The sequence below is a fragment of the Thrips palmi genome, unplaced genomic scaffold (genome assembly GCF_012932325.1).
Source record: "Thrips palmi isolate BJ-2018 unplaced genomic scaffold, TpBJ-2018v1 HiC_scaffold_3, whole genome shotgun sequence".
Classification (NCBI taxonomy): domain Eukaryota; kingdom Metazoa; phylum Arthropoda; class Insecta; order Thysanoptera; family Thripidae; genus Thrips; species Thrips palmi.
Window position 1 is genome coordinate 3574627 of NW_023144630.1, and position 12800 is coordinate 3587426.

At 62.2% G+C, this 12800-nt stretch overlaps 1 protein-coding gene across 1 annotated transcript; it reads right to left on the reverse strand.

Moving 5' to 3' along the window:
* Positions 1-163: 163 nt before the first annotated feature.
* Positions 164-9546, reverse strand: LOC117648413 (mediator of DNA damage checkpoint protein 1-like; the record flags this gene model as incomplete). Its single annotated transcript, XM_034390918.1, is given in 11 exon segments — positions 164-1513; positions 1516-2049; positions 2132-2391; positions 2461-2724; positions 2794-2860; positions 3845-4777; positions 4859-5594; positions 5640-6193; positions 6408-6578; positions 8566-8844; positions 9460-9546. Coding segments are annotated over 11 exon segments (4083 nt in total), but the record flags the coding sequence as incomplete, so codon positions are not given.
* Between the last annotated feature and the right edge of the window lie 3254 nt (positions 9547-12800).

Sequence of the window (12800 nt, forward strand, 5' to 3'; positions counted from 1 at the left end):
AAAACGCGAAAAACTTATCATATTTTTTGAAGAAATGGTTTAAACGAAAATTCGTCTGAAGTTCAATTGGAACGTTGCCGTAGATCTAAGAAACAAGTGCCCGGTGACCAATGGTCTTTGACACATTCTATTTGGTGTGGAAATGACTTAACGGAACAAGGTGTTTATTACAATGTTTTGTTTTATTTCAGTCTAGAGTGCTCATTACATTTATGATACACTTTTATTTACAAATGATGTACGGCATTGTTATGAGCACAACTTTACCTATAAATAACTAAAATTATCATTAATATGCAGTTTTTACAAAAGCCAACTTACAAAGATTACAGAGAAGAGATAAGTCTAAAATTTACGTGAAATAAATACAAGCTGTGTCTAATAATCTAACATTTAAAAATTACCAAATTCATTAGGATATAATGAAAACCTCTTTTGCAGTTTTAGGAATGTCATAATCTGAAGTAGACCGGCATGAACCAAAATAGCGACCCTGTCTTCCAAACAAACAAAAAGATTAAAAGAAAGAAAACAGAAGCAAATCACAGAGATAAGGGCATGATTACAAAAATTTTATTTCTAAAATTGAATTGACAGAATTTGGCATGTTTGGAGACCACCAAAGACAGAAGGTTCTGAACAAAAATATTTAAAATGGAGAGACATTGCTGATTTGAAACAAAGTAACTGTTTCAATGCAATATGAAATATGTATTTACAAAAGGTAAAAAAAATAATACAAGAAACTTAGAGTGCAAACAATATTTGTATAGACCTGAAGCTCTTCTACCTAGCAGCAAATCAGTGTAATGAGCAATAGTTTCTACAAGATGGCGTCATCCATTCCAGATTATGTCAAAATTAACAGCGACAATAAATAAAAGCATACCTACAATGACTTAAAAACATTTGTTAAGGGCTACAGGGAATGACCTACATTCCGCTGTCCCCTGATTCCCATCCCTGGAAACACCGACACACCACTTCCTTCAGAGACTCCTTTGAGTGTGTCCTTTAGTGAAACACAAGCCTAAATCACAAAACAGATTTGAAGAAAGGGGCAATGGCAACAAAACATCACGACAGGAGGACTGAGTGTGCCTCGAACATTGACACAAGCACAACGACCCTATCATTACGTTCGCGTGAAAAAAATTGTTTTGTGTGAAATTTAAAAGGTAAAAGGGAGGATGATTTTCATTTCAAAAATATTCCTGCCCTTGGTACATTTTTAAACTTCCGACCCCAGTCCACGTCATTTTAAGTGGAAGGTGGTAAAAGTAGCCATTTAAATTTTCTTGTCCGCTCAGGTCCCTCATTCCACTGGCACTTGGTCTTGCTTCTTGCTCTTCTCCTTGTCGGCCTTGGTCTTGATGCACCTGCCTCGGAAGCAGATCTCCGTCTCCATGGACACCTTGGTGGAGGTGGTGCTGCCCAGGAACTTGTTGAGCTCCTGCTCCAGCTCGCCCTGCTTCACGTTGCCCGCGGTGGTGGTGTGGTGGTGGCGACAGTGGTGGCGACATCATCTTGCGCGTCGCTGCCGGGCGTCGCCGACGTCGTGGACACTCTCAGCACGTCGGCGGCGTCGTCCTCGCTGCTGCCGGTGACCGGCGCCAAGGTGGAGGGCGCGGACGGTTCGCTGGTGGACGCGGGTTCAGCCGGCGACGGCTCGGCCGAAGGCTCCGCCGACGCTTCCACGGCCTTGACGGCGTCCTCGGCGACGTCGGCGGCTATGCTCAGGCTGCTGATCTTCGGGGTGGTGGCGGTAGCGTCGGCGTCCTGCTCCTCCCCCAGGGCGGTCACCGCGTCGTCCGCGAAGGACACGCCCGTCGTGGTGGGGGCGGTGAGCTCCACGTCAGCGGCGGACGGCGATGGTGCAGACGGAGACACCTTGTCGAACACGATGGAGTCCTTGGCGCCGGGCGCGGCGGCCAGCACACTGTTGCCGGGGAAGGACGCACCGTTCTGCGACTCGGCGGTGGCCAGTCCGTCGCGCGGCCTCTTGACGCGGACGCGGACCCAGTTGCCTCGCCGGCGGCCGTTGCCCGACTGCAAAGACACCACAGACATCAATCAGACTCCAAGTTACTTCCTACTCGCGACAACATAACGGCGTCGGCCGAGGGCTCACCTTCTTCTGCGTTGCCGGGTCGCCGGCCTTCTTGTGCGAGTCCTCCTTCAGGATGTCCTGCTCGGGGGCGGAGGCGGGGGCGGGTGACGCCGAGGCGTTCTCGTCGAGCAGCCCGACCTCCTCCAGGGCCTTCATCACGTTGTCCACGTCCTGGGCCGAGATGGTGTCCAGGGACGCCGGCCTGCTGGGGCGGCCGTGGCTGGGCTCCAGGTAGTCGTTGGGGTCGTCAGAGTGCTCTGAGGGCTTGGCGTCTACCTCGCCTGCGAACAACACCATGGAGTCAGGCAAGGGGCCCAGAGCGGCTCAGCTGAAGCCTCGCCTCCACTCACCTTGCACGCCGGACACCGAGTACTGGATGGGGGGCAAGTCCTGCGGGTTGCCGGAGCTGGCCGCGCTCCAGCCGTTCTTGAGGGCCGACCCGGAGTGCGCCGCCCAGTCGAAGGTGGGGTGCGCCTCCAGGGCGGGCACGGTGGGCAGGCTCTCGTCGACGGGCACGGCGGCGGGCTGCTTCTCGCCGTACTGGCTGTCCTTGCCCACGTCGCCGTTGTCCAGCGCGAACGCCAGCTTGCTGTCAGCGTGGCTCTGGTCGGCGCCTGCAACAAAAGCGGGGTTAGTCTCGGTTGGGGCCCGCGGAGGTGGCGCTGGAGGCCGCGACCACGTACCTGGTGCCGACGGCGTGGTGGTGGGGTGGCGGCGGTGTCCCGGGCGGCGCACCCTCACCCTGGCGGGCTGCGCGGGCTGCTCCTCGCCCTGCTCGGGGGCGGACGGCGCGGCGGCCTCCTCGTGGCGGACCGCGGGCCTCCTGGCGTGCGTGTCGAACCTCTGCGCCGTGCTGCGCGGGGGCTGAACGCTCTCCTGGTGGTCCGAGTCCAAGACCTCGTTGGACAGGCCGGAGGGCGGGGTGCGGCTGGCGGCACCGGGTCCACGCCGACGGCCGTACAGCTCGGGGGCGGCGGCGGGCGAGGCGGGCGCCTCGGACGCGTCGCTGCTCGTCTCCGTGGTGGCGGTGGGGCGACTGCGGATGCGGCCGCGGACGCCGGCCGCGCCGCTGGCGGGCTGCACGGGGCGGCGGGTGCCGCGAGGGCGCTGCGTCGTGGTGGTGGTCGTGGTCGCCGGGGCGGTGGTGGGCTGCCGAAGGCCGGGGCGTCGCGGCGCGCCCGTCCGGACGAAGTTGTTGTACTTGCGGACGCCGGCGCGAGTCGTGGACGTGGAGGCCTGCGTCGTCTCGGACTGGGGCTCCTCAGACACCTGCTGCAGAGGGACACACATTAGCTGCCAGCGAAAACGTTCCGCGGTCAGTGCTTGAACCCGGGACCTTACCTGCGGCGTGACGGACGCTGCCTCCTGCTCCACCTGCTGCTGAGTCGTGGCGGCGAGGGAAGCTTCCGTCTGGGCGGACACACTGGCGTCCTGCCCGAAGTTCTGGCCGAAGTTCTGTCCGAAAGACGCGGCGGGCGGCGCGGCGGTGGTGGACGTGGTGGTGCGCTCGACGACGGTCTCCTTGAGGAACTGCTCGGGCGCGGCCTGGGGCTGCTCGACGGCCTCCTCGGGCTGCTGCTGCTGTTGCTGCTGGAACTGGTGGCGAGGCCGGCTCCTGATTTTGCCGCGGACGCGCACCGCCAGGTTGGCGCCGGGCGCGGACGGCGCGACGGCGTCCTGGCCGAACCCGGTGGACGCGGTCGCGTCCTGGGCGGCGGGGCGCTGAGGGTTCACCCTGACGGCCTTCTGGAGCTCGACGGGCACGTGCGGGAGCAGGGGCTGCTGCTGCTGGGTCTGGATGCGCCCGCGCAGCCGCACGAACGTGGGCTGGAAGTCGGCCTGCGGGTCGGCCGGCGTCTCGGCGTTCTCCGCCTGCTGCAGGTTGTACTGGTACTGCACCTTGCCGTTCTCCAGGCGCGTCGGGAAGAACTCCTGCTGCTGGATCTGGTTCAAGCTCTGCGGGTCTTCGGCCTGCGGCTGCTGCAGGAAGCCGTTGATGCTCGCGGGCTGCAGGACGGCGCGCTCCGTGGTCACCTCCTGGAAGACGGGCGCCGAGGACGGCGTGAAGCTGGGGCTGAAGCTGGGCCTCTCCGTGAAGCTGGGCTGCGACTCGGTCTGGAACGAGTTGAAGCTGGGGCGCTCCGACTGCACGAAGCTGGGCCTGTCGGTCTGCTGGAAGGGCGTGCTGCTGAAGCTGGGGCGTTCCGTCTGCCGGAAGCTGGGGCGTTCCGTCTGCTGGAAGCTGGGGCGTTCCGTCTGCTGGAAGCTGGGGCGTTCCGTCTGCTGGAAGCTACCGGGGCCCTCCGTCTGCTGGAAGCTGCTCGGCCGATCCGTCTGCTGGAACGACGTGCTGCTGAAGCTGGGCCGCTCGGTCTGCTGGAACGAGTTGACGAAGCCGGGCCGCTCGGTGGGGAAGCTGATGGCGTCCTGCAGGAGGTTGATGTTCTCCGGGGAGAACCTCGGCGGCAGCACGCTCTCGGTGGTGGGGCTCAGCGTGTTGAGGGTCTCGGTGCTGCTGCGCACCGGGTCGTCGAGCACCTGCGGCACGCCGTTGACGCCGTTGAGGCGGTGCTGGTTGCGGAGGCGCTTGCGGCCGCGCTTGGCGTTGCCGGCGTTGTTGGCGTTGGCGCCGAGGTTGACGCGCTGGCTCTGGAAGGACGGGTCGGCCTGGTCGGGGGCCGCGGACGCCAGCTCGGGGCTGGGGGTGGCCGACGGCGACGCGGCCGTGTAGCTCTCCGTGGGCGCCACCTCCGTGGTGCGCGGGTGCGGGCGCGTGGGCAGCGGGCGCCGCGAGGTGGACCTGGCCGTGGGGGTGGGCGTGGCGGGGGCCGCGGTGCTGGCGGTGGTGGGCCGCAGGAAGGGCTGGCGGCGCGGCGTGGTGTGCGAGGCCGGCACGGGCGACACGGGCGTGGTGGCCGCCTGCTCCACCGTGCGGCCCTCGTCCAGCGAGTTGACCAGCGTCGGCAGGCGGGGGTTCACGGGCGTGATCTCGGACGGCAGGCTGAAGGTCACGGTGGACTGCACTGCCGGCGGCGCGGCCGTGGTCTTGGTGTACACCACGTCCTTCTCGTGGAGCTGGGGCAGCGCGGTGGCTTGCTGCTGGGGCGCGCTGCTGCTCACGTTGGAGTTGACGACGACGGAGCCGATGTGCGGCGGCGGCAGCAGGATCTTGGAGTAGCCGGGCGGCGGCTGGAACGAAAGCGGCGCCACGAAGAAGGGCAGCTTGTTGACCTTGCGCTCCACGCGGTTCGTGTCCAGCGACGACAGGTAGGGCAGCTCGAACTTGGCGTAGCCCTTGGGCGGGTGCAGGTTGGCGGGGCCGACGAACACCTGCGGCGAGTCGGGGGACACGTTGTCCAGCACGGGGATGGTGCGCGCGTTCTTCAGGAGCTGCAGCACGTCCGTGATCTTGGTGTCGTGGCGCAGGTTGTTGGGGCTCATGTACACGGACAGCGGCGGCTGGTGCGGCGCGGGGGTGGTGGGCGCGGCGGTCGGCGGCGCGGCCGTGGCGGGCGTCTGCTGCACGAACGAGAACTGGTGGTTGGCGGGCGGCGCCGGCGTGGAGGGCGACGGCAGGGCGAAGCGGTGCTGCGACGGGAACTGCTGGAACGACTGCTGCTGCGGCTGCTGGAACTGCTGCGGCGGGAACTGGTTGAACTGCTGGAAGTGGTGGTGGTGCGGCTGGAACTGCGGGGGCGGCGGCTGCTCCCTGAAGGTCTGCTGCGGCGGCTGGTCCCGGAACGCCTGCTGGGGCGGCTGCCTGAACGGCTGCTGCTGCGGCAGCGGCGGGAAGTGCTGGAACTGGTGCTGGAACGGCTGCTGCGGGAACTGCTGCTGCTGGAAGGGGTTGGGCGGGTGGTTGAGCGACAGCGTGAACTGGCCGTTGGGGTTCTGCGGGTGGTACTGCAGGACGTGGCTCTGCGCGCGCGGCGGCTGGTTGGGGCTGGCCTGCGACGGGAACTGCGACGAGGCCTGGGGCTGGGGCTGCAGCTGCTGCTGCTGGGGCTGCAGGAAGCGCTGCTGGTGCTGGCCGAGCTGGCCGCGCTGCCGGAGGGTCTCCACGGGCACGTACAGGAGCTGGACCTGCGGGCGGCGAGAACGAAACAAGGATAAGGTTAGCCGACAAAGCCTCGCCGCGCCGCCTAGGCGCACCACCACGCAGGCGAGTACGATGGGTTGCCTACCGCCTCCCGGACAGGCGCAAGCGGAGCGCTGCTCCCGAGGTCGAAAATCCCATCCACACAGCAGTGTAAAAAGTCGCCTTCTTGTCTGCTGGTCAATACGGTCAATATCTCACCTCCTCCTTCTGGTTGGGCTGCGACGCGTTCAGTGACTGCAGCGGCAGCTGGGCGGGCGGTGGCGGCGGCGCGGGGCGCTGTGGGGGTTGCGGGGGCTGCGGGGCGTTGTGGGGCAGCGAGAAGGGGAGGAGGGGCTGCCCGAAGCCGGACTGCTGTTGTCCCAGGAGAACCTGCGGGCCGAAAAAAAATCTCATTCAACGAACGTTAATGAAAGCAGATGATCCATCGTGTTTCACAACTGCTGAGATAGCCGAGACGTTAGAGGCGTGGGATCGAGTTACCGCAGGCCTGCGTTCGAATACCAGCGTCACAAAAGTTTTTTCGACTTGCTATCCTATGGGTGGTGGTTTGAGGCCATCAGAACGGAGCCGTGTGCAACAGGCCCACATGCCGGAGGTTCGACTCCTAACAAATATTTCCATTTAATTTTACTGCCTCACCCAGTGCGGTTGAAACCCGTGAACGTGAGCCCACTCCGTGCATGGGACGTGGTGGTCCAGGGAGTAGAGGCGTCGGTTCCCAGTGCTAGGGTCGGCGGTTCGACTCCCCCAACTTCTTGCGAAATTTTGACCGGGTCGGTCGAGTCCTGTTGCGTCAAGAACCCACCTCACGCCGATCCCCCCATCATGGGCCGTGGTGGCCGAGAGCGTAAAGTCTTGTGATCCCGATGGCGGGGTCCGGGGATCGAACCCATCATTTCATTACATTTTTCGACTGCCTTCCTCCCACTGCAACTCAAACCCGTCGTCCAACACGCTGCCAGACGTACAAGCGTGATAGCGTAGTGGTCAGAGTCACATTCACCTGGCCACTCCGCTGTGGGTGTCTAAAAAGCAATCCGCTTCGGCGGGTTGGCCTCGGCACTGGAGCGATGGCGTATTTGATCCATCAATCCAGACCATCCGGTGTGTGGTTGCGGGTGGTGCCTCCTTGACTCGTCGGGGAGGCGATGATAAGTCCTTTGAAGCTGGCCTAAAACGCTGTATGTTCGGTACGGGAGCGCCGGACAGTGGGGGTACCATGGGGTACACAACCAACCCTACGAAAACAAGAAGCTCCCACCAAACCTCTTCTCTGTCTGAGTCTCTCTCTGTCTCTCTGTCGTCTCACTCTACGTCCCGCCCCTCTAAGAGCTTCGTACTGGGTGCTCTCACCCAGCTGCCTGAGCTTTGGGGTCCTACTGGGTCCCCCGGCGAACGCTTAGAGTCGCTGACGGGATTAACCCCAGGTACCTGATAGCACCGGTTCCCATCCCGAACACCGAAGTAAAGCAGGAGGCCTCCCCATTAAGACTGGGGAGGGGGTGTAGAGTTCAAATTTTTTTTCTTTTCCCTTTCCCTGTGTGCATGTGTGTCGCGTGTGGTATCATCTGCTAAAAACACTCAGAGTAGGCACGTAAACAGGCGTAAATCAAAAGGGTTGCCAACCTCAGCTTCTCGAGATCAAAGCTCAGGATGTAGGCAATCCTTTCGACACCGGTGCATCGTGGGAATGTTTGCCTACTCGTGTGGCAACACAGCGCGTTTCGCGTGCTGGCAGTGTGCTGGCAGTGGCGAGGCTGACCGAGACATGTCGTGCCTGCCGAGCGTGTGGACCGCTTGGCCGCCGGCTTTGCCTCAAACCAAGTACGACATCCTTGGACTCTTTTCGCTGCATTTCCTCCTCACGCCACAGTGTGCACGCCGCCAGTGTGGTGGTCCAAGGGCGCGCACTCGAGTCGCGACCTCAATCTGAATCTGGATCCGCAGTCCGCAGTCCGACGTCATAAAGCGGAAGCGGACAGTGCGAACCGCAGAGCGGTTTCTCCCTCGCACCCCCGCGGGCCTCGGGGCCGCCCCACGAGTGCGAGAGAGACCGAGACTGTCCGGAAGCAGCCTCCGCGCATGAATGAATCGCATCACGGTGCCGTACGCGAAAGGCCCGAGGGCGAAGCGGAGCGCGTCCTCGCCGGTCAGCAGTTAAAGGAAACGCACAGTGGATTCGCCAGGAGACCGGTGGAGGCGGTCGAAATCCCGGACGCGTTTTGAGCTCCAGAGTCGCTAAAAGGGGCTCGAACCGAACGTGTGACCCCACCGATGGATTGCTCTCCGAACGAGGAATCCATTGGTGGGGGTCACACGCTGGGCTGTCGCTGCGCGGCGGTGTGGCGGCCCGTACCTGCTGCACGTTGGGCAGGGGGAAGTCCTGCTTGGGCGGGCTGAGGATGAACTGCTGCAGGTTGTCCGGGATGCCGATCTGCTGCAGGAACTGGTTGGCGCCGGGCTGGCCGCCGGACTGGGCGGCGGGCTGCTGTGGCGGCGCTCCGAACAGTGTCTTGCCCTGGGGGCCCTGGCCCAGGCCCTGGGGCGCGGCCGACGGCGACGCTGCCGGGAAGAAGGGCGAGTGCGAGGGCGTGGCCGGCGGGAAGTCCTGCGGGAAGAAGCTGGGCTGGCGCGCCTGCAAGCAGCGAGGGATAAGCCCAACATTAACACAAACCGCAGCAAAAACACATTTATTTTAGCTTCTTGCTCTCCGCGTGGAAGCTGATAGTGCCCGACAATACCCGTCGCGCTCTCCGACAAAAGCTAATGAATGAGTGGCACGGTTTCTAGTGGCGCGCCGGGGGGCGCCGCGAGCGCGAGGTGCTTGGCACACGTGGTGCTGACCGCGGGGCGGGGCGTGGCGGGGCGGGCAAGGGGGGCGGGGCGGGGCGGGGCGGCCGCCAAAATGAGCCGCATCGGCGAGGGGCGGGCGCCTCGTTAGACTTTCATTCGGAATGGACGCCCCGTGACCGCAGCGAGGCGCCCGCCCCGCCCCGCCCCGCCCCGCCCCGGGCACTTGACGTGGGTCCGAGCGGCGGGCCGCGGCGTGGCGTTCGGTAATGAAGATAACTCAATTTGTGAGGAAAAGCACGCGGCGGGCCCAGCGGGCCGCACGCCGGGCCTCATGGCCGGGCCGTGCTGCGAGGCACGACGCCGAAGCCAAATTTAAATACGACTCCCGTCCCGCCGCCAGCGCTTTGGCGGGCCTTTCTCCGTTGGTTTGCACCTGTACGTCAAACGGGGGGCTCACCGAGAAGATCTGCCTCTGCACGACGGGGGCCTTGGGCGGCGTCAGCCCCAGGTCGCCGTCATCGAAGACGGCGGCGGTGTTGGCGGGGGCGGCGCTGGGGCCGGCGTGCCTGCACGTGGGGCAGGGGGCGGCCAGCGGCACCCACTCGCTCTCCGCCGCCTCCAGGTCCTCCAGGGACCGGGGGTGGGGGTGGGGGCGGGTCTCGGGGGCGGACCATCTCTGCGGCCCTGCCGGACCGGCCGCGGCGGCCACCACACTGGCGCCGGCCGCCAACAGCACCAGCCACAGCCAGCGCATCTGCGAAGACAAAAAAAAACAGACAATTAGCAGTGCAGTGTGCCACAGTGTGCGGTGAGGCCGGAGGGGCGATTTGACGCGGACCACGACTCGAGACTCCCGAGCGTCTTCACGCTCGCAGTCAGTTTCTCCCGTCGACACGAACTGCCGACTGGATGTGGCCCAGCAATTTTTTTTCTCCCTGAGCAGCGCAACAGCGACAAATTTCGCAGATCTTTGCCGGGCAAATTCAACCAAACAGCACAATTTTTTTTTTAATTAAAGATGCGCGGAAAATTTGGCGGCAAGATCGGAGGAGGCGTTAATTCGGCCACCGCATTGCGTAACGACATCCTCCAGACGGTGTAGACACTGTAGACACGGCGACGCAATGCACCACAACAAAAGAGGTGGGCGAAGAAGAAATAAAAGCACGCCGAGGTGCGACGCGTTCGGTGAGAACCGGAGGCAACAACAACGGCAGCAGCAGCGCTGCGTGCTTGTTCTTGTTGTTGTTGTTGTTGTTGTTTCCCGGAATAATGGAGCCGTCACGCCCCGTATTGTCTCGCGCGGCAAAACCGGCAGAACAAACCTCTTTCGAAGCTCCGTGGAGCTCCGCGGCGGTCGGTTCCAATTCGCGTTTTGAATCTCGACTCTGGGGAGAACACTCGCCGCCGGCGAAGCCTTCGACCGCCTCGGGCTTTCCCAGGCCGGCCGGCTGGCAGTGTCCCAGCCGTCCCAGCACTGCGGCAGCAGGCCGTCGCTCTGTCTCTCTCGCACCTGCAGGGCGTGCATGCGTGCTAGAGAGACAGAGCGACCAAATGGACTCTCGGAATCGGAGTCTGCAGAGTAGCGGAATAAGCCTTATCCTTGTAGGATCGGAGTCTTTACAAAACGCTAACCAGACTACAGTGGCGGTGCAGGCCAACGAGAGAGAGAGAGAGAGAGAGAGAGAGAGAGAGAGAGAGAGAGAGAGAGAGAGAGAGAGAGAGAGAGAGAGAGCGCCTGCAGCGTAGGCCGGCCCGTAACGCATCGGTGTTCGGCGGCGCTGCCTACCCCCCGTTCCACAGGCGCTAAAGGCAGATCCCGGTTGTGTTTGCAGGGTACTCGGTGCAAATGCGGCAAGTGGGTTCAGAGAGAGAGAGAGAGAGAGAGAGAGAGAGAGAGAGAGAGAGAGAGAGAGAGACCCGAAAACGGGATTCGGGTAGAAATTGGCGCCTCTTGGCCCGGCGGAGGGACGCACGCGCGCACACCCGCGCGCCGGCACGCACACACACACACACACACACACACACACACACACACACACACACACACACGCGCACGCACGCGGAGGCCGGCACTGCACGTGGCCGTGGACCCGGTGTTCCACTGCGACAGATTTCTCTGGGATGAGCTCCGCGAGGCTCTGCGAGGAGCTCGGTGTGACGGGCGGCACTTAAAATGTCACGGGATGCCCCACCGTGGGAGGGGAGGGGGTGGAGATGGCTGCGGAGGTGTCGAGGCTTGTGCCGGCACGATATGGGGGTTATTAAGAGCCAGTTCCTCAACACATTCCGAAAATCCTTGCGGTCGTGGCGCGGCGCGGCGCGTGGCTTTCACTGACGAGCTGCTCAAACATGATGCGGCCGGGCGGGCAGGCCGGGCAGGCCAGCGAAAACCACACCAATCCACGCAGTGGTGGCGGCGCGGTGCCATGACGCGCCAGGGCAGCGGCGCTGCTGTCAAAAAAATTCCAACTCTTTTTTTTTAAGTCAATTTTTTTTCAAGGTTTGCCTTAATCCTGTGCGTTAGTTTTGCGCGACTTTTCGACTACCTTCGCGTTGAGGGGGGCTTGGCCTGGAGCAGACCCGAGGTGTCCCGCAGCGGGGAGCAGAGCGGGGATTTTCACCCGTCGGGCCTTGCGTCGGGCCGCCCGGCCGTCGGGATGTTGTTTGCATTTCTCCGTGAGAAGTTTTGGAGCGAGTCCAAGGCAAATACCGGCAGCCCTGGCTGGCTGGCTGGCTGGCTGGCTGCCTGGCTGTCCGTTCCGGCCGCGCGGTGGGAGGCGCCGATTGTTCCGGGATGATCCCCATTCATTTGGGCCGCTCGCTCGCACCCATTTCTTTCTCCCATTCATCGAGGCGGCCCCGGCTTGCGGCTCGGCACACCGATCCCTCCGCACATCCTCGTTGCCGCCCCGTCTCTCTCGCACTCGCGGCGCGTGCCGCACGGGGCCGATGGGCCGCCCGGATAGGCGTGCACTTCGTTCCCAACCTGAGACCCCGACCGAAACTCTTTGTGCGTGGTGGGCCCGATCCCATGCCCGTGCCGATGTATCCCTCGCGCGGCCATGCTGAGAAAAGAACTCATATTTTGCCCGCTTTGAAAAAAAAAAGTTTGCCAGCAGTGTACTACTACTACCTGGAGGTCCATGGCGAAAGTGAACTTGACCGTGACGTATCCCGATGCGGTGCGGCGCGGAACACAACAACAACAACAACAACAACAACAACAACAACAACAACAACAACAACAACAAGGCGGAGCGGCGGCCGAATAAATGACATCTTCATAGAACGCGCGGCGACGTCGCATCGCTTTGGCGCGGCGCGGCGAGTGAGGAAGAGAAACAAAAGGATAGGAGGACGAATGCATGGGAGGAAGAAGGAAGAAGGGATCGAGCGAGCGACGGCATGGCGGTGCCCGAGGCGGTGTGACGTGGCCACTGTGGCCGCCGCCGCCACCACCTGTCCAGCCGCCAGCGTCCGCGCGCCAGCCAGCCCAGCCAGCGCCAGCCCGGCCGGGTCCACTCAATAACCTTCACTTTTCGCTTTCACTTTCAAATGGACCGGCGGAATCCGCGGCGTCGCCCGTGTCTGCGCGTGTGTGTGTGTGTGTGTGTGTGTGTGTGTGTGTGTGTGTGTCGCCAACCTCACACCTCCCCAAGTGTGAGCGACCCCGCGGTACGGCTCACGACGATGATGGCATACACCGCTAAAAACAAAGCAAGTGTCTCGCACATACTACAAACGAAACAATTGGAACTGCCGCATTTCGGGGGAGGGGGGGGGGACACGCGCACG